The 26,754-nt window shown below is 27.1% G+C and overlaps 2 protein-coding genes and 1 long non-coding RNA gene across 6 annotated transcripts in view; 2 read left to right on the top strand and 1 right to left on the bottom strand.

Annotated features, from left to right (window-relative positions):
• LOC111640284 (Hermansky-Pudlak syndrome 5 protein homolog) overlaps positions 1-3,718 on the bottom strand; it is a 94,060-nt gene extending 90,342 nt beyond the window's left edge. Inside the window, exons 1-2 of one of the 2 annotated variants that reach the window (XM_023386289.1) lie at positions 3,191-3,718; positions 474-949 (exon numbers count right to left, since the gene is read on the bottom strand). The gene's annotated coding sequence lies outside the window, so the exon portion shown is untranslated. The remainder of the gene's footprint in view (positions 1-473; positions 950-3,190) is intronic. The other variant, XM_023386290.1, reaches the window with a different exon arrangement.
• Positions 3,719-3,824: 106 nt separating this feature from the next.
• On the top strand, positions 3,825-11,807 carry LOC111640285 (troponin I-like). Of its 3 annotated transcripts, none has more exons than XM_023386295.1 (10): positions 3,825-3,961; positions 7,076-7,117; positions 7,241-7,244; positions 7,375-7,503; positions 7,582-7,705; positions 9,021-9,121; positions 9,616-9,659; positions 9,768-9,797; positions 9,876-9,987; positions 11,457-11,807. In XM_023386295.1, the coding sequence occupies exons 2-10, from the start codon at positions 7,110-7,112 to the stop codon at positions 11,502-11,504; spliced, it is 600 nt and encodes a 199-aa protein (XP_023242063.1). In that variant the 5' UTR covers positions 3,825-3,961; positions 7,076-7,109; the 3' UTR covers positions 11,505-11,807. The 3 variants fall into 3 exon arrangements, with proteins under 3 accessions (XP_023242063.1, XP_023242064.1, XP_023242065.1); XM_023386296.1 differs by lacking the exon at positions 9,021-9,121 and adding an exon at positions 8,529-8,629; XM_023386297.1 differs by lacking the exon at positions 11,457-11,807 and adding an exon at positions 10,168-10,514.
• Positions 11,808-11,880: 73 nt separating this feature from the next.
• On the top strand, positions 11,881-12,850 carry LOC111640286. The gene is made up of 4 exons (XR_002759248.1): positions 11,881-11,995; positions 12,104-12,133; positions 12,212-12,323; positions 12,504-12,850. It is a non-coding gene; the product is annotated as an uncharacterized LOC111640286 (long non-coding RNA).
• Positions 12,851-26,754: the final 13,904 nt, after the last annotated feature.

Raw genomic sequence — 26,754 nt, 5'->3', positions numbered from 1 at the left:
GATTCATTGTGAAATTAATTATCAATTAATTGAAAAGGAAATCAAGCGCATAATTATTAAATTTTATTTCCAGTTTCCAGTGTGACGTGCTAAAAATTCAAATATATTAGTGAAAGATTTTTATTAGATAAATTATATTAAGCTTACTTAAATAATACAAAGCAACTAAATTAGTAAACATAACAAAAAGCTGACATTCTTCCTTCCTGAAGAGTCTAATTAATGAAACGAGTCTTCAATTTTATAAAAAAAATATTTCAAATGTCTTTTTTTCTTATTTTTCAATGGCTGAATTTCAATACAAAGCCATGCTGTATTTCAGCGTGGATCGATATTTTAGTTTTTATATTCTAAATATTTTTTACGCATTCAAAAAGGGGAAAGTTCACTTATAATGAGTCAAAATGTACAGAAAAATATCGAAATTCGTTCACAACGAAACATTAGATCCAAAGCATTGGGAACATACTTACAATGATGAATTTTTGTCTGTTGTACTCTTCTTTTCAAGTATGCGATGTTTTATAGACTGAGATACAAGTTTCGTGAATACAAATGCGACATTATATCCAGCCAGTTTGTCTTGTTTGTTGTTACTCACTTGACAGAAGCTTACTCTTCTGTTTTGGTTAGAAGTATTGAAGTATTATAGATAGTAGCTTTATATATTCTAGCTTCTTCTTCTTCTTTTTGTCAATACTTTCAAGATTGAATAATTCTCTCCGCTTTCAAATTCGCATGAATTATTTATCTCTACCAATTTTTATTTTAGAATTTTCAATAAAACTTATTTACGCTTTATTATTTTATAAATATTATTTATTCTGTTAATTATATTACTTTACAGTGGAATAATATAATTATTTAAAAGTTTTATTTATTTATTCCATTCTTAACTCTTGAATCTGTGTTTTTTCTTCTGTAGATAGAGAAAAATTAAAACTGCAAACTAAAAAAAAAAAAAAAAATCAAATTAACTTGTTAAAAGATAAAATATTCATGCTTGATTTATCAGTAAATGCGTATACTTTCAATAATTTAAAAGATAATATCTCTGAAAACCTTGGTATAAAGTTTGATTTGCAATAATTATAATGCTCTAATATACAACATTACTAAAAGTTTATTTATAAAATTTAATATTTTATGGTTTAAAATCATAATTTTGATGCTAATTAAAATTAAAAACCAGAAAAGTTAACAAAGTTTAAAATAAAATGATAAGATTGAATTATAAACTTACATTTTCTAGTTTTAGATAAATGATCTTTTTTTATTATAATTATTGATGAAAGTGAAGAATTAAAAACAAAAATGTCAAGATATAAAACAATATTAAAATTAATGTACTTCATCATTATTATTCTCTTTGCTTAATCTTGAATAAGATTAATTAAACATCAATTTATTTGATAGATCAATTAACTATGTACTTTGTGAAAAACTAACTTTTTCGTTGTTATGTATAATGGACATACAAAGAGTGTTGAGCCATTAAATAAATGCTTCAATTAAAATTACAAATAATATTTAAACTAAATACACTTATTAAAGTGTTAAAATAATCACTGAAAAATATAAATCTTCTTAACTTCACAGAGTTTAATTTAAATACATATACCTAATCGAATTTTCACAATGATTCCATATATTATTCAAGCTTTTCCAATATTACAAATCCTTTATAATATATGTCAACTATTTAAAAATTCCTGATAATTTGTATCTCGATTTACGGATAAAGTTGCTGCTAAAGAAATTCATTGTAGATATTACAAAAAATCCAAGAAATTCAAAGGTTTGAAACCACTAGAAATGAATCACGATAGAATTAATCGAGGAGCATTTGGCATAAAAATAAGAAAAGGCATAAAATTAAAACGAGGAGAACTTGGCCAATCCATAAAGAATCGGTTTATGCGCCGATTTCAAATCTGTCAAGGACGATGAATAAAAACTACCAACTTTAAAAAAAAATACATTCAACCTAGTTTAAATTTAACGTGGATATTTTTGATTGAATGGTTTAAAAAATTATTTAGGTGTTTAATTTTAAAATTCAAATTAAGAATTTCTTAATATAAAGAAACGGTTACATTTACGTTGATTATTATATAAAATCATAACAAATGTTATTAAAAGTTTATACATAATTTCATTTAATGTATCTACCATTTTTAAATACGTATACCATAAATGTTTATACCAATTCTCACAGTTAAATCCAAAATTTTCGAATATTAATAATTTTTTCTTGGGTTTATTAATTATAAAATATGTATTTTGCAAAATTATAAGCATTTTAAATTAAACAAAATTAAACATTTTTTTATATTAATTTATGGAACCATGAAAACTAGTGTGAGTTACGATATGGCCAGAAGTTGTTTTTAAAAGATTCAATGGAGAGCTCACCGAGTTGACATTGGTGAATTAATGCGTATACGATTAGTACTAAATATAGACGAAGTTTGCAAAGTTAGTAGTTATAGTTGGCAGGTCAGACACAAAACTAACTCCACACTTGTTTTTCAATGTAAGCTATTTCAAAATTTTGAAATCTTAAATGCATCTGCCAAGAGAATGAGATATTTAGAAGGAGTATATTTTCACTTCGTATAAATAAAAACTATATTCTATAATTGAATATATCTGTTTTAGGCTATTGATATCTTATAGTTGCATTATGACAACAAAAGTAGATTTAAAAAAAGTAAAATTTGAACTGTTTTGAAGTAATTAGAACAAAATGTTTCATCATTTACTTCACGATTTTTATTAAATCGCTCTACTTAAAATTTACTAAATTAAATATTGATCTTTTAATTAGGTAAAGTATATTATTATACTTTGAATATTGTTTATAACTTAATTTAAAGAGATTTCGAGGCAGTTTACTTTAAAAAAAATCATTAATTGTGTGGAATAAAATCAACACTATTCGGCTCATTTATTATAAATAGTTATTAGTTTTATTATTAAAATAGAATACAATTTATTTACTAAATAATAATTTAGCAAACTAAAACTAATACTGAAATTCTAATAAATAAATTCTAATTTCTTATTTAAGTCTTCATCTAATATTTTTAAAAAAATACCAATTTCCTATGCACTGCTTTATATTTCATATAATAATAATAAAATTATTTGTAACGTAAACGTAAATAAATATTTAAACAATATTTACTTTGATGTTGCAGAATGTCAAATATCAAAAAACTGCTTTAGTACTGCTGATCATGACATCAAGAAGCACGTGTTCACTCTTTTTTAAAGCCGAATGATGTCATCCCCGTCTACTACTAATCCAATTCAGAACTGTATATATATTTTTTATATGACATTAAGATATTTATAAGACAGTTTATACTTAAATCCTACTACCAAAATAAAGAATTTACTGATTAAATAATTTCTTCTAGCGTATCCTATAAGTATAAGCATGATTTATTTTAAACTCGTTTATAATTATATTAGTAAATTTTTATATGGCTATTTAAACAGAAATTATAACTATATTTAGACTAGCTTTAAACTATCGTCAATTTTTAAATTCATGCTTTAGAAAAAGATGTACTAAATTAATAACTTCCTTCCTAATTTAAATCAATGCAAAGAAGAGCAATTTTTGAAACACCTTTCCTTAAAAAAGAAGAAAAGTTAGAGAAGTAAGCCAAGATATTTGTCTAGTATCAATTTACAAGGCAAAGAACGTGGAATTACGGCAGGGATCTTTAAGGACCCACCGACGCTTGCGTAGTAAAGAAAGTCGAAAATGTACGTGCAATTTTATAAAAACATCATCTCATTGGCTATAGACTAGATAGTTACACCCAATCATTTTTACTTTTACGAAGAAGTTAAGTTGACGAACTGAAAGCCTACTTGGGTTAACAGTTTTAACACTGCAGGTTTCCGACTGATTTCGACAAGGCAGCTCATTCCTTCTGCTCTTCAGGTAACTGTTAAACATTATACTAACTTTACACTATTTATAAATTATCCGTAGGTTGATAGACAATTTTTCAAGAAGATTCTCCCTCGAAAATCGACAGTAAAAAAGCATTCGATTTTTTTAAAATTTGGAAATAAACAAGACGAAGGAAATTAATTTAAAATAATATAATTTAAATTTCTTAATATACAAAATTTATATTATTATTTTTTTATATGCAAAACTATTTATTGTCGAGATTTTAAATGGGATTTTGTAATTAAGTTTTGTCTCATTTTGTATTTTAAAGTTTTAAAAGTTTGGTTCTTTAAATTTTTACAACGAAAGAGAAAGGTTTATTCTCGTAGATATTTTTATCTGTGGAGTTTTATGTTAGGGACTGCAAAAGATGAGCTCTCAGTCGATCTACTAATCAAAGCTTGCCACGTCAACGTGCTAGAGATTCCCTATTTGGACGGGATGATGGCTGCTATTGTGTTACTGGGTCAGAGCATCTTTGCAAGTTGAATTTTTAAATGATTTTATAATATTTTAAATTAAACACTCGATTATTTTTACAAAATATTTTTCACTTTATTATTAATTTTTTAAAGCGCCGACGCGAAGAACACTTCAAGTTTTAAAAAAGAAATTGCATTAATTTTTCTTCAATTTGCTATCGTCAGCTGAAATTCTTTAAAAATTTGATACGCTGCAAAAAGTTTTCATTTCGAACTTTTTTGCCTAACGTAGCAAATTTTTAGATTTTTTAAAATTATACTTTATAATTAATTAAATTAATATCTCATACTTTCAAGATACTTTCTTTAAAATGCATTCAGAAACGTTTCATCCATGTTGCAGAATAAATAATTGATATAAAATTATTCGTAGGCATTATACTTGATAAGAAATTGTTAGAAATATAGTAAACTAGAAATAAATTAAACAATATAAAAGTTGGAGTGTTAATTACTATTAAGTAATGAAAATGTCGTTTATTTTACTTTATTCTAAGAAAAAAGCTATGAATGTTAAACGTATAGGGAGTACTTTTAATAATCGTCTATCTATTTTCATTTAAAATTGGGTATAGAAACTTATACAGTATACGAAAGAGTGAGATAGCCTACTATAAAAATAATTATATTTTCTACCTTTCTTTCCTTATATACATGGACGAAATCCTCTATTAATATATAAATTAATTAATAAAATAATGTAAAAGAACTCTAAATTGGTTATTTAATCTTTATACGTATGAACTTTAGGTGATTAAATTTAGATAACTAATTAGTTTGGATTTTTGCCTATACTTCTAACGACAATACTTAAATAATGCCAACAAAATATGCGCCAAAACCCACCATCTTCAAGACGTAAACAAATCAAAGTTTCCATATATATATATATATATATATGGAAACTTTGATTTGTTTACGTCTTGAAGATGGTGGGTTTTGGCGCATATTTTGTTGGCATTATTTAAGTATTGTCGTTAGAAGTATAGGCAAAAATCCAAACTAATTAGTTATCTAAATTTAATCACCTAAAGTTCATACGTATAAAGATTAAATAACCAATTTAGAGTTCTTTTACATTATTTTATTAATTAATTTATATATTAATAGAGGATTTCGTCCATGTATATAAGGAAAGAAAGGTAGAAAATATAATTATTTTTATAGTAGGCTATCTCACTCTTTCGTATACTGTATAAGTTTCTATACACAATTTTAAATGAAAATAGATAGACGATTATTAAAAGTACTCCCTATACGTTTAACATTCATAGCTTTTTTCTTAGAATAAAGTAAAATAAACGACATTTTCATTACTTAATAGTAATTAACACTCCAACTTTTATATTGTTTAATTTATTTCTAGTTTACTATATTTCTAACAATTTCTTATCAAGTATAATGCCTACGAATAATTTTATATCAATTATTTATTCTGCAACATGGATGAAACGTTTCTGAATGCATTTTAAAGAAAGTATCTTGAAAGTATGAGATATTAATTTAATTAATTATAAAGTATAATTTTAAAAAATCTAAAAATTTGCTACGTNATTCTAGATAATATATTATCTAGAATTTTATATCCATCGACTTAAATTTATTAGAAAACAGATTAATTAATCAAATTTCAATTCTAGATTATATATATATATATATATATATATAGAGAGAGAGAGAGAGAGAGAGAATTTAAAGCCAGAGTTTCATAGAAAATATTTAAAAAATAGAAATTTCTATGAACGTGAGACGTCGGAAAGTGAAACAGCTCCTTTATACACTTTCATGCAACTTCCTTATACTGCCTGTAACGTTGCGTTTTGTGACACAGATGGCGCGAAACTAATTTTAGTATCGTTAAATTTGGATCACTATATGACGTCATTCGAAAGACGAGGAGTTCGTCTAGGAGAGGGAGAAAGAAGATTTTGAAACCAAAATTGCACAGTTTCCAAAACTATTCGAAGAGGGCATATCCGGAAATAATTTATTTATTTATTTCTAAACCATTAAAACCTCTTCAAAAATTAATTTTATACATCCAGAGTTTTTATTTATTTATTTTTTTTTAAACTCCAGAAAATATCCAATTCGAATTTCAATAAAAAGATTCGTATCGAAAGTCGAATATTAAAAAAAAAAAAAAAAGCAAATCTGGAGCTTAATAATGCAACGTTTAGTACTTCCTTCTTCACATATAACGTCAATTGAATATCAAATTTTTGAGTTTACAGTACTAGAAAGTGTAATTTAATCTTCTTCTACCACTTTTGTTACTTCATTCATAAATCTGATCAGGTAATCGATTCGGAGTATGACAGAACTTTTACGCAATCACTACGTAAAAGCAGCTTTGTTCTTACACACACGCACAAAAAAAGATTTCTTTCTTTACTGATGAATGGTGTATTGTCTTTATTGTTCCTATACATGTGCTACTATATGATTTTTTAATATAAAAAAAATACATTTAATAATTTTAAAAAATCATACAAGATACCGAAATTTTCGTTAAAAATGACTAATTTAAATTTATATATTTTCTCATAAATTAAGTATAAATTTTACTAATATAATTATCGATTCGGTTTAATTAAATTGTAATTATATTTATTAGGTTATCTTGAAACCCGATAACTAAAACCATCAACATGGCAGAGTAAGTACTGTTCTACAAAACTAATTCTTTGTTTAAATTTAACGAAAAAAAATTTAATCAAATTGACTAATTAAATATCTTTTTCTTCCTTTTTTTCAAAATGACAATTTTCTACGGAAACAGTGAGGTAAGGAATATTTGATGTAATTAAATTAATTAAAAATAATTAAACTACGAAATAAAATAAATTATTTGTAATTGAAATAATTGTGATCTGTCAAAATAATATTTTTACATATCCAAACGATTAATTTCAGGAAGCAAGAAAGAAGCAGGAGGAAAGAGAGAGGAAGAAGGCCGAGGTACGAAAAAGGCTAGAGGAGGCTGCCAAATCCAAGAAAGCCAAGAAGGGTTTTATGACCCCTGAGCGTAAGAAGAAATTGAGGGTAAGGAAAGGACTTACGTCATGAACATTATATAAATAAATTAAGAAAAATAAATTGGAGTTATTGTATCTACATTAGAAATTGCTCAGGGCTAAAGCAGCTGAAGAATTGAAGAAAGAACAAGAAAGAAAAGCAGAAGAAAGAAGGAAAGTTATCAACGAAAGATGCGGACCTCCCAAAAACTTGGAAGGCGTTAATGAAGGTAAAATTATTATAAACTATATATTATATGTAATTTATAAAACTTCATTTTGTTCTGTTTATTTTAAGATTTACAAAATCTATTTTGTTATTTTTTTTAATACATACATTGTTTTTTCGATTATAAAATCTTTTTTAGGGTCGTATAATAGTTTACAATATAATTGTTAAATTATTATGTAAAATTAAATTTTAATATACATTCTTTAAAAGACAATTTACACGAAATATATTTCATAAAAAGAAATTTTTAAACTCTTATTAAATTAAGTAAAAAATTTAATAAAGATTTATAATTTGAGATAATGGATCAAAAATAAATTTTACAGCATTTAAATCTGTTTAAAATTTTAATGTGCCAAAAGAAGTCATAAATATTTATTAATTTCTTTTTAATTTAATAAATTCAAATTAAAATGAAACGAAATTTAGACAAAGATTAAGATAAAGATTAATACTTATTTTATCTTCATATAATAGGAAAATATATTTTAAAACTTTTTAAATGAATATATTTTTGACATTCTAAATATTGACAGTATAATTTTTTAAATTAAGACCATATTAAAAATTTGACAGTTATTCGACAGTTAGACTTTAGTTTTAAATGAATTTTTGATCCTAGATCATTTAAACATAATATTTTTTCCTAAATCTAATATATTTCAGTAACTCAGAATGCATATCATTAATGCTGCAGACGATAAATTTTACCTACTCGAATTTTGGGGATTTGCAAATAATTATTTTTTTTTTAAATTTTGAATATTAAATGTACATTTTGTTACACACATTTTATGTAATTTTTATGCTGTCGCCTTCAGCCACACTTCAAGCAATCTGTAAGGAGTATCATGCCCGAATTTCTAGTCTTGAGAATGCCAAATATGACTTGGAATACGAAGTGCGACAAAAGGATCATATGGTACGAGTAATTTTAAAAAGGAACGAGGAAAAAACCACAAGCGTTTAGCACTGCTTTGGCTAAACGTTGGCTTTTGGCTTTGGCTTTGTTTTTTTTTCTTTCTTTTGCTGAAATTTTGGCACAGAATATAATTTTTATTTCGGCCATAATGCTTTTGCTGATTTTGTTTTTTTTCATGATTTTTTAAAAACAAAACAAGAGCTGCTTTTGAATAATTTTTATTTTTGCTTTCGATACGCTTTTATTTGCTTTTTATTTTGCTAATTCAGTTAGTGTTTCGCTGCTATTTTTATTATTTAGTTTAAGTTCTGTTTTTAGTTTAAGCTTTGCTTTTTATGTTTGCTTTGCTTATTTATTTTGTTGTAGCTGTAATGTGTTAATTTTTACTTAGCTGAGCTACAAGCTATCTGCAAAGAATATCATGACCGCATTTATAAATTAGAAAGTGAAAAATATGATTCAGAATACGAAGTTAAGAAAAAGGAGTATCAGGTCAGTTTGAACGTGTTCGATTTATTTGTAAAAACCTTCCAATGTCTCCGGAAATATATTCAGTTGGTCTATTCAATAAAATAATTGGAATGGTATTTACAAACTGAATGCATTTTAATTTCTTCAGCAAAATAAAATGTATTCGGCTGAAGAACAAACTTTTGAACTTCATATTTACTGAATTTTGTTTTTTCAAAGAGTAATATTTTTATATTCTATTTTTGTTTTTTATTTTGCTTGCTGTTTGCTTACTAAAACTCTTTTTTATTTTTATAATATAGAATATATTTTAAAATACACTCTTATATTTAAAGTAAATATACATAAGAGTAATATTCATAAAAATTTAAATTAAAATTTATACTTTTATTAATTAAATTTTACTCTTATTATAGTTAAAATAAAAAAAAAAACACAAGCATTTAATTAAATATAAATACATTTAAAATCGGAACTTAAATTTATAATTATTAATAAAAATCTCAATTTTCCAGATCAGCGAATTGACTATCGCAGTGAACGATCTTCGTGGAAAATTGTACGTATTATATTTCTTAATTACATCATAAATTAATTAATTATCGATAATTTATACATATTTTATTATCTTTTAAAATAAAATTAAACGAATTTGCTTTTATTCTAGCGTGAAACCGCCTCTGAAAAAAGTTTCCAAGTAAGACTTTCACCGATTGTTTACTTCGTGAAAATGCTTTAATAAAGGCACAAATACTAAAGTTGATTTATCTTCCAGATTCGATACCAACAAGCTTATGGCCTTCACTAAGAAATTAGCAGTTGACTTCAGAGCTAACCTGAAACAATCCACTGCTAAGAAATTCACAGTGGATGACGATGCTAAAGAGGTATGTTTGTATTATTTTTATCATTACGGAATTTTATTTTTTAATGTATATACATATCGATGCTATAATGCCATTGCATATTTAATATTTTAAACCCGCTATGTTTACTTGTGGCATTGTTTGTGATAAATTGTCATAATCCATTAACTTTGTCTGGTCTTCGTGTTCTCTTCTTCACAGACGAAAAAGGAGGAGAAACCACAATGGGCCAAATGAAGTCTCTACAGAGCTACCCATGCTCTTCCTATATTGGTGATTGTTGTAACTAAAGACGTTGTTCGTTGTATACTTGTTGATAAAATGTCACACAAATACACAAAACATAAAAAAACACGTTTTTCTGATTTATGGACAGTGAAAAAATAAAATTTGTTTATTACAATATTCTAAAAACACTTCAAAATATTATTTTTCAGCATTCTATTTGTATGATTTTGAGAACGACGGATGTTCTAGATCATATTAGAAAATATTGATTTGTAACATCCTTTCATAATAACCTAATAAAAATAAATTCGTGTCCCTTATTATTTATTTTCATTAAGAATTCCTTAAGAGAAAGTACAGGTATACTGAAATTTACCACCACCACTTACATGGAAATGTTTAAAATTTAAATTTTTTTTATCTATGCCAGGAAACACTTTAATCATTTAAAAATTTTAAGCATAAATTATCATTAATTAAATTATAAAACCAATTGTCTTTAATTACTCTCTTAGGAAAACACATTAAACAAACACTAAACACTCACAAAATGTATTGGCGCTATTTACAGTACACACATTCATTATTATAAACAAATGACAACGTTTCTGCCTTGATTAAAACTTTTTATTTAAAAGCATTTTTTAAAATTTGATTTTTGATTCTTTTCACAGGATTTCTTTCTTCAAGGGATGGATTTCATTCATTTTTGTTTGTTTTTTTTTGTGTGAATTTTTGCATTTTGCTATTTACTTATTTTAAAAAGCTTTAGCAATTTTTATGTGTTGGACTTTGTGTTTTTTGATATATTTTGCCAATTTTTGTTTTGCAAAATATTTTGTATATTTTAAGAAAAAAAATGAAATCCAGAAACTTTTGTCTGAGAATAAGATGGCCGCTGTGAATATATTTAGAAGAAAATTTCAATATTTAATAATATAAATCACACACATTTAAGAAATAATTCAATTTAATTTGGAAAGTAATGCTTAGATACAAAACATATGTACAACTACATAATTTCAACTAACAGGTCAAGTAAGGCATTATTTTTACTATTTCATAAAACAGTTAACTGAGAAAAAAATATATATTTATTCAAAAATTGAATTATTTAAAAAACAATTAAATTAATTAATTAATTAATTAACACACCATTTAAAGAATTCTGGTCATCATTAAAACAGAAAGTTTCTGGAAGGATTTCTCTTAAATACAGACAATTAAATCAATATACCAAACCTTTTTTCTTTCGAGTACAGGCTAAGCCAGAATGGGCATTGGGTGGCAAAGAAGGCAAGAAAGAATAAGCAACAGGATTTAGAATCAAGAACCTTTTAATAAAAATATTTCCAGATCATGTATGTCACATGATATACGTTATATCGTTTGTTTCTTCTTTTTTTTGTTTCTAGTCATTGTATAAAAGTTAAAAAAAGAATATCGGCGTCAAAACGAAATTTTTTAACATTGTCTTGGGAATATTGTCACGTTTGATCTCTATTGATGGTCACCCAAGAAATATAATCAGCTATGTAAACGATCTGGATTCGAATCACGTCTTGTGTACAACTTTTATTTGTTTCGGAAAATAAATTATGCCTTTGAACATATTTAAATTAGTACTGTGTTTATATATAATGCGCTGTATATAAAGTTTTAAATTATTTTTCAAGTGTTAATTNTTAATTAAATATAAATACATTTAAAATCGGAACTTAAATTTATAATTATTAATAAAAATCTCAATTTTCCAGATCAGCGAATTGACTATCGCAGTGAACGATCTTCGTGGAAAATTGTACGTATTATATTTCTTAATTACATCATAAATTAATTAATTATCGATAATTTATACATATTTTATTATCTTTTAAAATAAAATTAAACGAATTTGCTTTTATTCTAGCGTGAAACCGCCTCTGAAAAAAGTTTCCAAGTAAGACTTTCACCGATTGTTTACTTCGTGAAAATGCTTTAATAAAGGCACAAATACTAAAGTTGATTTATCTTCCAGATTCGATACCAACAAGCTTATGGCCTTCACTAAGAAATTAGCAGTTGACTTCAGAGCTAACCTGAAACAATCCACTGCTAAGAAATTCACAGTGGATGACGATGCTAAAGAGGTATGTTTGTATTATTTTTATCATTACGGAATTTTATTTTTTAATGTATATACATATCGATGCTATAATGCCATTGCATATTTAATATTTTAAACCCGCTATGTTTACTTGTGGCATTGTTTGTGATAAATTGTCATAATCCATTAACTTTGTCTGGTCTTCGTGTTCTCTTCTTCACAGACGAAAAAGGAGGAGAAACCACAATGGGCCAAATGAAGTCTCTACAGAGCTACCCATGCTCTTCCTATATTGGTGATTGTTGTAACTAAAGACGTTGTTCGTTGTATACTTGTTGATAAAATGTCACACAAATACACAAAACATAAAAAAACACGTTTTTCTGATTTATGGACAGTGAAAAAATAAAATTTGTTTATTACAATATTCTAAAAACACTTCAAAATATTATTTTTCAGCATTCTATTTGTATGATTTTGAGAACGACGGATGTTCTAGATCATATTAGAAAATATTGATTTGTAACATCCTTTCATAATAACCTAATAAAAATAAATTCGTGTCCCTTATTATTTATTTTCATTAAGAATTCCTTAAGAGAAAGTACAGGTATACTGAAATTTACCACCACCACTTACATGGAAATGTTTAAAATTTAAATTTTTTTATCTATGCCAGGAAACACTTTAATCATTTAAAAATTTTAAGCATAAATTATCATTAATTAAATTATAAAACCAATTGTCTTTAATTACTCTCTTAGGAAAACACATTGTATAATTTTTTAAATTAAGACCATATTAAAAATTTGACAGTTATTCGACAGTTAGACTTTAGTTTTAAATGAATTTTTGATCCTAGATCATTTAAACATAATATTTTTTCCTAAATCTAATATATTTCAGTAACTCAGAATGCATATCATTAATGCTGCAGACGATAAATTTTACCTACTCGAATTTTGGGGATTTGCAAATAATTATTTTTTTTTTAAATTTTGAATATTAAATGTACATTTTGTTACACACATTTTATGTAATTTTTATGCTGTCGCCTTCAGCCACACTTCAAGCAATCTGTAAGGAGTATCATGCCCGAATTTCTAGTCTTGAGAATGCCAAATATGACTTGGAATACGAAGTGCGACAAAAGGATCATATGGTACGAGTAATTTTAAAAAGGAACGAGGAAAAAACCACAAGCGTTTAGCACTGCTTTGGCTAAACGTTGGCTTTTGGCTTTGGCTTTGTTTTTTTTTCTTTCTTTTGCTGAAATTTTGGCACAGAATATAATTTTTATTTCGGCCATAATGCTTTTGCTGATTTTGTTTTTTTTCATGATTTTTTAAAAACAAAACAAGAGCTGCTTTTGAATAATTTTTATTTTTGCTTTCGATACGCTTTTATTTGCTTTTTATTTTGCTAATTCAGTTAGTGTTTCGCTGCTATTTTTATTATTTAGTTTAAGTTCTGTTTTAGTTTAAAGCTTTGCTTTTTATGTTTGCTTTGCTTATTTATTTTGTTGTAGCTGTAATGTGTTAATTTTTACTTAGCTGAGCTACAAGCTATCTGCAAAGAATATCATGACCGCATTTATAAATTAGAAAGTGAAAAATATGATTCAGAATACGAAGTTAAGAAAAAGGAGTATCAGGTCAGTTTGAACGTGTTCGATTTATTTGTAAAAACCTTCCAATGTCTCCGGAAATATATTCAGTTGGTCTATTCAATAAAATAATTGGAATGGTATTTACAAACTGAATGCATTTTAATTTCTTCAGCAAAATAAAATGTATTCGGCTGAAGAACAAACTTTTGAACTTCATATTTACTGAATTTTGTTTTTTCAAAGAGTAATATTTTTATATTCTATTTTTGTTTNCCAATTTTCGGGATCATTACAGAAAAACGAAAAGAAAAAGTATTTTTGTTTACTTTTTATTTTAAAATTTTCAAAAAAATTGAGAATATTATGTTTTGAGATAAACTTGTGGAATTTAATTATAAGTAAAAATAATATTAAATAAAAATTGATATTTAATACGAACATTTGCAATAAAATAACCAATTTAAATATATTTTTAAATATTTATTAAATAGAAAAAAAATGAATATTTTCTTACACAAATAAATGTAGAATACATAGGGTATTAATTTTCAAATCGACAATAACAATTTTATAAATGTACTTAATAAATTTAAATAAAATATTTATAAATAAAAATTAATAATTTGAAATTGTTTAATTTGTATATTTTAGTAAGCTCTTAATTAAAATTTCTTAATAATAATAAACTATTTTTCATCATTATCTGTTTAACTTCTAATTAAATTTTATAAATTATATTCAGATTGTTTATATTTTTTCGTCTTTTATATTTTTTTTCTTATTTTTAAAAATCTTACACATAACATTTTAGAATTCTCTTTTTTATTTCTTAAACGTATTTTTTATAATTACCGTATTTTAGAATATTAAAACATTTTTTTTACCGAATTTACATCGGTTTATTTGCTTTTATTATAAAATCAAAAATACCCTTCGATATTTAATTCGTTTTATTTAATAAAAAAAGTATCGTTAGGAGGTTTTTTTTCGTGTTAGGTTATACCACGTATCTTTTTATTTACAGATTTTCTCATTCAGTATAACATGCCTCTTGCTAAACTCAAGACTAACAAGTAACAAGTTTAACTGATGTAAATGCAATGCCATCTAGTTGAATCTAGAGCAAACAGGATTCCTTCCGCACTAAAGATACTCGTATAATTAAAACTTTCATTTAGTGATAAATACAGAATAGTTTTCACGTCTTCGTGTCAATATTTAATTCTTTCATTATATTTAATTATATTTTAATTTACTTCGAACATAATTATTGATGATTTCAAAATATTATTTAAGTTTACTTTGATGATGATGATGATGATAATGATGATGATGATTGTGCTTTGAATAGTCGTTATAGCTGCTAACACGATTCGTTCTAAACTTTTGTATCATCGACTGCATTAAAATATACTTTAACAACGTAATTAATATTCATAATCTCAATGAAAAAAGTAAGAATTTTATTATTTATTTTCGTTGTTGTTGTGTTGGAAAAGATTTCAACATAGCTTTATAATTTTAAGATAAAATGCTTGAAATAATTGCAATACGAATAACGTCTCTTCTGATTTCTGTTAATAATTTTCATATCGTATTTCACTTCGACAAGATGGCGACAATCTGTCTTAAATACCAAATTGGATATTTTTAACATATACATTAAAAGCATAATTTAGCTAAAAAGCAAATAATTCAATACAATATCTGTTTAGTTCTTTAATATCTTTTAAAATGACAGAAAACACATAATATAAGGATGATATACTCAGCACGAGAACACCGATATTGAGATTTCATTCCAAACATACTTTTTAATAGGCTCCACTTGACGACAACTATAATCAAGACTAACTATAGGTTTTCTGCAACTTTAAACATAATCCTTTTTTACTATTTTTACGAATGATTGAAAAATGTATGGCTGCAATGTTTTCCTTAGAATGACATTGTACGCATAATCTTTAACAAATGACGAATATTAACGTGTACTACCGATACGCTCGATCACGCATCCATATTTAATTATACGAAACATAACATGGACCAATATACCACGTATTTAGAATAATTTGAAATCAGCATCAGAGTATTTTTTATTAATTAATGACGAATAAAGCATTATTTAAAACGTTAAAATCATAGATTAAACGTAAACCGACAATAAAAATTAATTTTCACACATTATTTTACTATTAACGAAACCAAAACTAGCCGAAAGTGCTACTGCACCGTAGCTCGAAATTTCTGCCGAAAACGTACGAAAATATAATATTAACGTACGAAGGCAATTTAGAGGTATTAAAGCATTCAGTCCGAAAGTGCGAGTTTTTTAAGGTTACCAAGTCATTCTTCCAAATAAATCCAAATACGTAAACACGATCATATAAATAAATGAATTTTGTACAATGAACGAAATAAAAATGTGTTTTTATCTGTGAAATTCTCCATATACTATTTATAAGCATATGATTGTATTTTGTTTCTAGCTATATGACAATGCATATATAGGGGAGACCGGGGCAAGATCGGCATGTTAAGCTTTACCTAAATTTTGTGTAATAAATACTGCTGTAAACTGAAAAAAAAGCTTTGCATATTGTCTATTGGAATGTTACCTTACTATAGAACTGGTTAAAATCAGTTTGGAAATAAAAATAATTAAAATAATTACAACTTTACAAGAAGAGAGAAATTGACGAAGTTGCCCCGGGTATAGGGGCAAGATCGGCAACTTCTCTCCTTTTGTAAAGTTATAATTATTTTAATTATTTTTATTAAAGTTGCCCCTGGTATAGGGGCAACAGTAATGGAGCAAGATAAACACGTATATAAAATTATGTTATTAACAATGTATAAGTTGGAATTCACTATTAAAACAAAGAAATACAAATCCAACACCCATTTAATATTATTACAACGAAATGCAAGTTCAAAGACATATATACATGAATAACAAATGCAAACATGTTTTCATTTATCATCTGTTTGATTTTTATCCTTTGCTTCTAATGTGGCTTTATGTTGCCGATCTTACCCCGCTAGTCATGATTTCGAAACATTAAGTACAACCCTGAGAACAGAATGCCAAGACACGATCTGGCCACGTGAATAAGTTGAAGTTACATCCTTCTAACAGGAAAAGCAACTTTCGTTATCATGGAATTATAACAAAACCTGCCAATTCAATATAAATGGAAAAAAAATATTATATGGAATTGAACGAAAATGAAAATTTGCTTGATAATTCAACTACGCTTGTTGGAAAACAATAAAAACACTACACTCAACAAACCACCAATAAAACTCAACTGCCTAACCTATAAACAAAGTCTCCTTTTACTTTGTTTTTTAAAAAAGAAGCGCTTGACAAACTTGCCCCGCATGCCGAAGTTGCCCCGGTCTCCCCTATATATATATATATTATATATCAGCAAGAATATACACTATTCGGGGATTAATCTGATATTTTGTAAATTTATTTAAAAAAGATTAAAATTTCTATCACTAAATATTTAAAAATAGATTTTCCTATTTTCTTAAAGTCTGTAATTGGCTCTCAATAAAAACGTTCGATTAATATTTGTATCGGGATCAAAGATTTACACTTGGAGCCCCAAATATATGTTTTGTGCTCTCTAAGAATGCGGTACTCGAATGGTATGAAATTGCTCGATTTCATTGATCGGGTAGACGGGAATTAGTGTTTTTCGACAGAAAATAGCCAGTGAATTCCGACTGCAGGAGGAAATAATTCCAAACATCCAAACTTTTTCTAATGTTAACTCTAACGTAGCAATTCGTGGCCGAATACGAAACGGTAATCGGCTAACCGATCGAATTTTTCGAAAACATGCTAAATGTTTAGACTCGGCAGCCTTAGACATAAAAAAGATCTCCCATTGATAGAAACATTTCCCTGGGTATTTATGAGGTATCATTCACCTTAGGTTAAGAGATTTACGTCAGCAAATGTATCAGCTATATTTCTCGCAACTTTCCCGTACGCCTCAAGGAACACAGATGGACAAGATGTGCGGTGCCCACTAGTGGTCAAATTCATCCACTTGTGCAACCACCGAACACCGGTCATGGCCAACGTCTGGTCAACGTGTTTTCCGGGTTTTATTCATGTTTGTAACACCTAAATAGGAGCCAGTTTCCCATGTAAAATCACTCTTGGCAAATCAGCCACGTGTCGCGTTGTCACATACAAACAAAGCAATGTGCGAACATTTTGACAATGGAAAGCTTCTCAAATCAGCTAAAGACAAAAACGGAAAATATTTCAAAAGTTAATTTAACAACATTTAAATACGCCGAGTACAATCTATGTTTAAACCACAAGGATGCAAGAAAGCCTTCATCGGCCCGGAAATACATTTTGAGTGTTATACTAAACCAGACACACTTAAATTAGTACCTATATTACATGTATATTTTACTTTATTATTTTTACTTTGTTTGCGGTTCACATTACGCGGTATTTATTTTAAATTTTATGTATTCTGTACCACATTCCATTCCATTTCCGTCGGATCCCGAAGATGGCCGCGCAGATAGCCGAAAACATTCGATTAATAAATTAATTTTGCCGATTGAGGATTAAAACTGCTTTGTTGAAGACGAATACCGTTTTTTTTTTCTGACATTAAAATATATTTATTGAAAATATCGAGCAAATAAATTTTAATTCAGAATTTAATTTCAAATTATTAATTTAAATTTATACAAAGTTTTTATTACGAAAAGATACCTAAAATTAAATCTATTTTATTCTCGTGAAAAACTAATGGTGCAAAAAATAAAATAAAATAAATAAATGAGATTATCTTTAAGATTTCATAAATTTTCGATGCAAGGCGTCAGTCTACCGCTCTGGGGGACCCGGGATCAAATCCTGGAGAATTATCCCAGAAATTTTTCAAGGGTGGTCGGACTCGGATATGTCGGTTCCCTTTATTCGTCGCCCGGTGCCCTCTATTGTGGGCCCGGCAAACCCACGACGGATATGATAAAAGGTCCTCTTAGTGCTCAAGGGGCAAAAAAGAACTGTCAAATTTATAACTTGAATTAAGTAAATTGAAAATTTACAAAAATAAATTGCTTCTGATGCTGTGGTGATCGTCTAGCTTAAAATTGACGTATTTCATTTCTTCTCTTGTTTTAGCGTATAAGGTATGAGCTTAAGCAAAACTGTGGAATAAAAATTTTTATTCCACAGTTTTGCTTAAGTGATGTTAAAATAACTTTGAGAGAACTGTAAACACAGGATAATTAATTCAATTATACCTACATCATTATTCGAACTAATTTCTCTTTATCCATTTAAAAATAAAGAAATGTTTAGATGGCTCAAAAGGGGTCTGTGGTGGATGTTTTTTTATGAAAAATTTATTGTGATTGAAAGATATAAAAGTGGCACCCTTGATAATCAAAGTTATAATTAATAGTTATTATGCTATTTGAAATGTTCCAAAGGAATCTATCAGGGCAATGTTTTACTAGTGATGGAATGAGAATTTCTACAGAAATTAGATTTGAATTCACATTTTTCTTTTCGAATAATCCAAAAAATTCAACAATTAAATGATAACGTTTGAAGAAAAAGCTAATTTTCGGTCAATTCCAGGTACCTATGGGTAAATTATTAAAAAACGTTATTCTTTACCAAAAAATTTGTGAAAAAAGAAATTTTGCAGTTCGATAAAGTTTGCATAATTTTAAGTAAAAATCTATTTTTTTGTTTCTTCTGTCATTTTTTGACGGTCTACAGCCACTAGTGTATATATACTGTGTAATTATTTGTTAGCTGAATGACCATGTAATTAGAAAGTTAGGATTAAATCCTAGTTTTCTTAATTTTTCACGAACAATTTCGATTTTGATATAATCCTTCACTCCTCACCGCTCATACGCATCGTTGTGTCAAAAAAAGAACAAAATCGAGTGAAGTCAAAGAAGTGAAACAGCGCTAATTCTCGCCATAATAAATCTATTTGTAATCAAATATTGACGAATAAACGCATTTTTGTAATAAAGTACAATGGCGAATAAGTTATTCGGTTGTATAAGAACAACCGAACAAATTTCCTATACCACTAAAACTGAGTAGAAAGCACGAATAACAGTGCGCTTGCCGTCTTTGGAAGCGTTGGATGCGCCGCTTCCCTTGTATTTTGTAAAAAATAAATACAATATTAATTTTCTATACCACTAAAACTGAGTAGAAAGCACGAATAACAGTGCGCTTGCCGTCTTTGGAAGCGTTGGAAGCGTTGGATGCGCCGCTTCCCTTGTATTTTGTAAAAAATAAATACAATATTAATTTTAATTATATGAAAATAATTGCACAATATTTTATTATAACCGCATTATGTATCTTATTACAAATTTCTATACTACACGTGAAAAAAAGATAAGATTGCTATTGTATCTTCGAATACCAGTGGCGGATTGGAAGCGCTGTATTGTCAGCATCCAAAAAACCAGATTCGCGCATGCGCTTTACAGAGCACCGACCTCACCCGGTTTAGCCGGTGGAGGCCCAGGACCTCGGGTGGCTGCTACACGTATACCGCATCCAATTCTATCCAGGACCGGTTTTGGGCTGTTAGCTGCCTGCCCGCTCTCGCCCGATTATGCGAATCACGAGTAGATTTATAACTTAACCCAACCGATAAGAATTTACTGGTATGTTTTTATGATAGTTCTGTATAGTTGACAGCAGTTAAAAAATCCATTAAAATATTTGATATTTTTATTCCGCTCTCCGATTTTATATTACTCACGGATTTCAATGTTAAACCAGTGGTATTACGATTTCGTATATCCCATCTTTAAGGGGATGTAGAAAAAACGTGTACAATTCTTGTACAATGTTAAAAAATTAACTGTTACTTCGACAGCATCATTTACAACTAAATTTAACGAGGTACAGAAAAAGCTCTAGAATTTATTTTCCTTAAATTTACGATTTATGTATCCGTTTGTCATAAAAATTTGTCTTTCCACTTTTTTCCCGAGACTACAAATATTCGAGTACAAAGTAACCGGTTTCGACTTATTTCTACTTAAGAAGTAGTTAAATAATTAAGCGATTAGGGAATTGGGGACATAAACAAAACCCTGATGAAAGAGCCGAAATTTTACTTAAACAAAAGCTTAACCGAACCATCTCTAGCCGAGTACAGTGGAGACTGATTTCTTCGTATTATTAATGTAATAAAGACAGAAATTTTTCCAGTTCAATGAGAGTGACCGAAAAGTTGTAAATTTTGGAAATTTCTGAGGACACCTGGTCCTAAAACGAATTAGTTAGAAAACAAATGACTATTAAGTTTAACATATTTAGATTTTTACAGCTATGGTGAGAAACGTTTAAAATCTACAACAGCCCTGTCGCGTCCTTTGAGATATACTAGTGATGCGACAAAAGAGGTATTTGACATTGACCGGTATCGGCACCCTGGGGATTTGGCAGTCCGCGTGTATGCACGCTCTGCAACCGTCTTCGATTCCATCCATTAGCCACTCGTAGGGAGCTATTTGACTAAGTGCATTGTTTTAAGATTTAAAAAGTAAAGAATATTTTATATTTTTATGTACGTTTCTTTACAAAGCTATATTTAATTATAATTTTCTTTAAAAGTATATTCATACAATTGAAGAATATTTTGTACCAGGTTTGTACCGGTACATCACCATACATTTTATTTCACCGAGTAAGTTTTTATTATTTTATTTTTAATTGTAGCCCATTATATCGTGGCTAGCGATTCGGAATGTAATTGTGATATTAAAAATGCATTTAGAGAAGTCTACGGTTTTTACTGGTTTATCGAATAAACGATACGAATGGACCTTAGACCATCACTGATGCGCAATTGACTGATTGCCCCTGGATATCGGTTTCTTACAGAAACACAGCTTCCCTATCATCAAATGTCACGGCACACCACTGACGAATAACAATACATTTTGCAATGCAAAGTCGCATTTACGATGTAGGAACAGATATCTATATGATTTAAAATATTTAAAGATATTCAAAAGCGCTAGTATGATCATAATGCTACTAAAATTGAAGAAGTTTCTAATGAAAAGTGCAAAAAGACATTATCAACGAATGCCCCTGACTTTTCAGAACAATAACTAGACTAAAAGATACCATTTACTATAAATAACTAAATCTCATTGCTAAATGCTCTCTGTTTCACAAAAATATATCACTATTCTTAGTTTTATTTATCGCTGGAATGTTCTTATAATTCTTTCAAAAAATCCTTTGGTTTTTTCCCGTTTTTTGTTTCAAAAATGCCTTCGTGTTTTGATGACCAGTGGCAGACTAGCAAAATTCTTTTTATTTCCTTAGTATATTCTTACAAAATACGGCTCTTTTACTTCGCATAAACTTATGCAATGTGTACTTCGGTTTATTGTATTTGCCATTGATTTTTTATGTTCTAATGCAGGAGTTCTTAATCAGTTTGTTTCGTGGATTTCTTTTGTAGTCAGATGAAGGTCGTGGACTACTTCTCGGAATAATGTTTTTAGATGAATAAAATAAAATTTCAAAAGAAACCAGTTATATGGAAATACATTTATTAAAATAAAAAAAACATACACTACAGTAATAGACTTTATGTACTGTTTTATTAATTAATAATTTCACGAAATAACAAAATTTCGAAGTACTAATGAGCGTAAACGATTTTTCGAAATGTGCAACAATTAATTAATGTGGTATGAAAATACTGTATTTGTTGCTTCTAATGTTGAACCATATCTAGCTTAATTTTAAGTGAATAAGGCCAACGAGATGTTTTTATCTATCTACTTTTAGTTAATTTAATCTTTAATTTACTAGCTAATACTACTGTAATTTATAGCATAATCGCATAATTCCATAAGTAAAGTGATGTTTGATTAGATTAGAGGATAGCAAAAACTAAGACAATGTGTTGATTTTTATGTTTCCAAGGCTACGGACCTTTGGTTAAGAACCACTGTTCTAAAGCATCTGAGAAGATGATGCTTTAAATCGATTAATAAAATCCTACAATTGTATCTCAGACAGATTTCATTCGTCAAAAGCAACGAACATATCAAGCGATACGAAATTTGTTTTGAAAAATAAACGATATTTATCTGTAATAATTATAACAAATTCAATGCGTATACTTCATTCAAAAAAATAAAAATATCTATTTTTTGAATCCTATTTGAATTTCATAATGACTCAAGTATACGAATTTGTACGAGGGTGGTATAATTTTAATAAAACACGAGATATTTTTATATATAATTTATGATATTAGCCTATAATAAACTATCGTTAAAAATTTCGGATATGCAAATTATGCACACAAAATAACTATGAATATTGTTAAAGAGCAAAAGCGGGTTTTTACATCTCGGTTTCTTAAATTAAAATATATATTATATATTTTTACTACGAGATATAATATAATCTCGTAGTAAAAAATTTGGGTCCAAATCTAGTCTGAATTCTCGTATTTTTCAGAAATAATTCGGGTCAAGTATCTGTGTTGGTCAATTTATTGCGAATAGACGAATTTCTCCAGTAACTCGTAGTAATAAAACAGATTTCATTTACTGTTGCCATTGTTATCACCATATCTAGCTTAATTTTAAGTGAATAAGGCCAACGAGATGTTTTTATCTATCCACTTTTAGTTAATTTAATCTTTAATTTACTTAACTCTGCTTACTACATAACTTAATTTCAGAGAAATGGTTAAACAGAATTAAAGATCAATAATTCACATTTCTATTTATTAACTGCTATCTTTTAATGAGTTAATTTAAGATAGATAAGCGATAATTGAGATAAAGTCACTCATTTCTATACAAAGAGAATTTTTGATGAAAGTAAACAAATTAGAAAATAACCGAAAAGAAAATGAGAAAATGAATTTAAAATAAAGAAGAAAATAATATAATTTAATTTTCTGTTTGCTGCTTTCTCATCATAAAATACATTTTTTTATAAGAGCTACAATTCTATCAAACATTAAAATCATCCAAACATTTTTTTTTAAATCTAAGTATATTCAACATTTATCTTAAATATACAATTTAACTTGTCCCGCACATATTAATTTTATTACAGAAAAATTCTATTTATTAAATAATAGACTTTTGATGCATAAAAATTCAATAATAATAAATTAACAGTAAAGGACATGTAAAAATTATCCTAGAATATAATCTAATTTAATACTTATCACATGTAAATATTTTGTTTAGAAGAAAATAAAGTTCTAAAGACTCATTTATGTTAAAATAAAAATTATCTTTTAAGCCTTTCACCTTTAAATTTGTATTTGTTTAAATTAAAAAGTAACACGTGTACGGTTGTTTACAAACTGTGACACAGTTTTAGTTCTAAAAAATTCAAATTTCATTCGTTGATAATCATTTGACGTCAATAATCTAATTATATCTTTGGGATGCAATATTCGGGAAACAAAGTAATTTTTAAAGAATTGAATGAGTTATTTTTTGTGTTCCAATTCGAAGCGGTATAATTTTAACTAATTCAAACTGAGGAGGAGGACATTTTCGAACACAGGTGGTGAATTGTGCTAAAATTCCAAGACGACAGTTTTTGGAAACTTTGCCAAAAAGAATAACTGCATTGGATTATATTCAGAGTCGGTATATAAGTTTTTTGTTTCTCTTCTTAATGATGGATTTTAATTAATTAGTTCGTAGGCACAAGATAATTTTTTTTCGAGTTTATGTTAAAGAAATTATTAACCTGACGTTTTTAAAGAAGATAAATAACTATTTAGTGGCAAAATTTGTCATTTTTTTAAAACTAGGCAAAATAAGTAAAACGTGAAACCTGTTAAGTTTTTTGCTATTTAATTTTGTTTATTCGACTTATTTTTGCCAACGGAATGAAGGCTATTTTGCCCGATTATTTAAATTATTTACCGGATTCTTTTAAAACATTACAATTTGTAATTTTACTGTAAAAATTTCTATAAAAAAATATTTCAACTTTACCTAGGCCTGAAACAATAATTTGCTGAATTTCATTAAAGGAATTCGATGTATTAAAACAATTGTACCTGCCAACAATGATTGTAAGATCAGGACATGGTAAGGTCACTTTTTTGAGTACAACAACAAGAATAGAATTAAAGCTGTAAACATTTAACAATTCTAATTACGTTTGTAAATTAAATAACTAGCATAATTCGACTTTAATCAGATTCCATACAGTTAGTGTTCGGTATAATAGAGAGATAGATATTCGAATTAACTGGGAAATGACGAAAATGGACAAAGAATAACATTGATGAGACATATAAGGAGGTATAACCAGTTAAGGTTATCTATAATTAACGCTAAATCGTATAAAAAACGTTAATGTGTAAAGTGATTACTGCCAAAATATTTGGGTGGCTAAACCCAAAAATAAAATTTTCACCCACACTTCCCACATAGGAACAACTGTCCGTTAATTATACTTCTTTTGGATCATAATTTGGTCCGAAATGAATCACAAATCTAAATTCTATGAATACTGACAAAGAACTTAATTGTATAACATTAATGTTAAACATCATTTATAAGATGCTATCTTAATTATTTTCATAAGAGGAAAGAACAAGTAAACATTATTTTTTAATCAAAATGAAACTAAAATAAAGTCCGCATAATATATTTTATTATTCATTTTTAGCGAGTTTTACACGTTTGAATGCATGTAAGAATTTCGAATTTTGTTTTGAGAGATAAGCCAAAAATTTCGAGTATCGAATTTAAGGTTCCGATGTGTGAATTTTTAGTAGGCAATGTAAATTTAAAGTAGAAATTATTTTCGTTTCTCGCAGCTTAATTTTAAGTAAGTAAATAAATAAATAATTAATCAAATATCTCTATACATATTATTGACTTTCAGAAAGCTTCGCGCCAATAAGCTGCCTCGACTTGTTCGATTATGTTATCAACTCAATTTCATATTTATTTTCACATTTTCACTTCGCAGTNCATATACTTTATTAGGCTATATGTTTATAGGCCTATATAAATATTTTATATTTATTATATCCAATAATATTGTATGACTTTTATTTCTATATATTTACTATTTTAAGTGGAATTAAATATATTTTTCGGGATTTAAATTTAATTATAATACATACGCTAATTCAAATTATATTACTACGAGGTATATTAAGCGTAGGATTTTTATTAGTTACATATGCACGTAATTTAAATATAGTGCATTTAATATATCTTACGTATATTAAACTTAGCATTTATATAAATAGTATGTTTCATATAGAAACAATAAAAATATTATATACTATTATATTTTCTGTTTTACTGTATATAGTATAAATAAACAAAATTTTAAATAAATGAAATATTAAATAAATTTATCTTTTCATTAATGTTTATGTTTGTTTTAATTAATTAAACAGGCTTATATAAAATTATAAATTTGTATACAGCTTTTTTATCATGTACAATGTATACGAAACTTTAAAATATTTATAGAAACAAACAATTATTGCATCATCAAGTGATCCAATAAGTAAAATGCAAGGTTTCACTTTCACATGTACTAAACTTAAACTAATGATTCGAATTAATATTGCGCCATACTTTAATTTCTTTTGCAAATTTACTAATTATTTAAAAATTATAACCACATTAAAAATGAGTTTCAATGAAAAAATTTAAGAAAATATTTTCTCATATTTCATACATAGAACGAAGAAATCGAAACGAAAATTGCACTCTTCATAAAAAAAAACACTATTTAAAATTCCTTCTATACGTATTCAATGAAAGTATTTAATTATATAATATCAGATTTTTA

The sequence above is a fragment of the Centruroides sculpturatus genome, unplaced genomic scaffold (genome assembly GCF_000671375.1).
Source record: "Centruroides sculpturatus isolate CEXI.00-Female unplaced genomic scaffold, Cexi_2.0 scaffold730, whole genome shotgun sequence".
NCBI lineage: Eukaryota > Metazoa > Arthropoda > Arachnida > Scorpiones > Buthidae > Centruroides > Centruroides sculpturatus.
The sequence above is the reverse complement of the archived record's forward strand: the minus strand, read 5'-3'. Positions and strand labels throughout refer to the sequence as shown.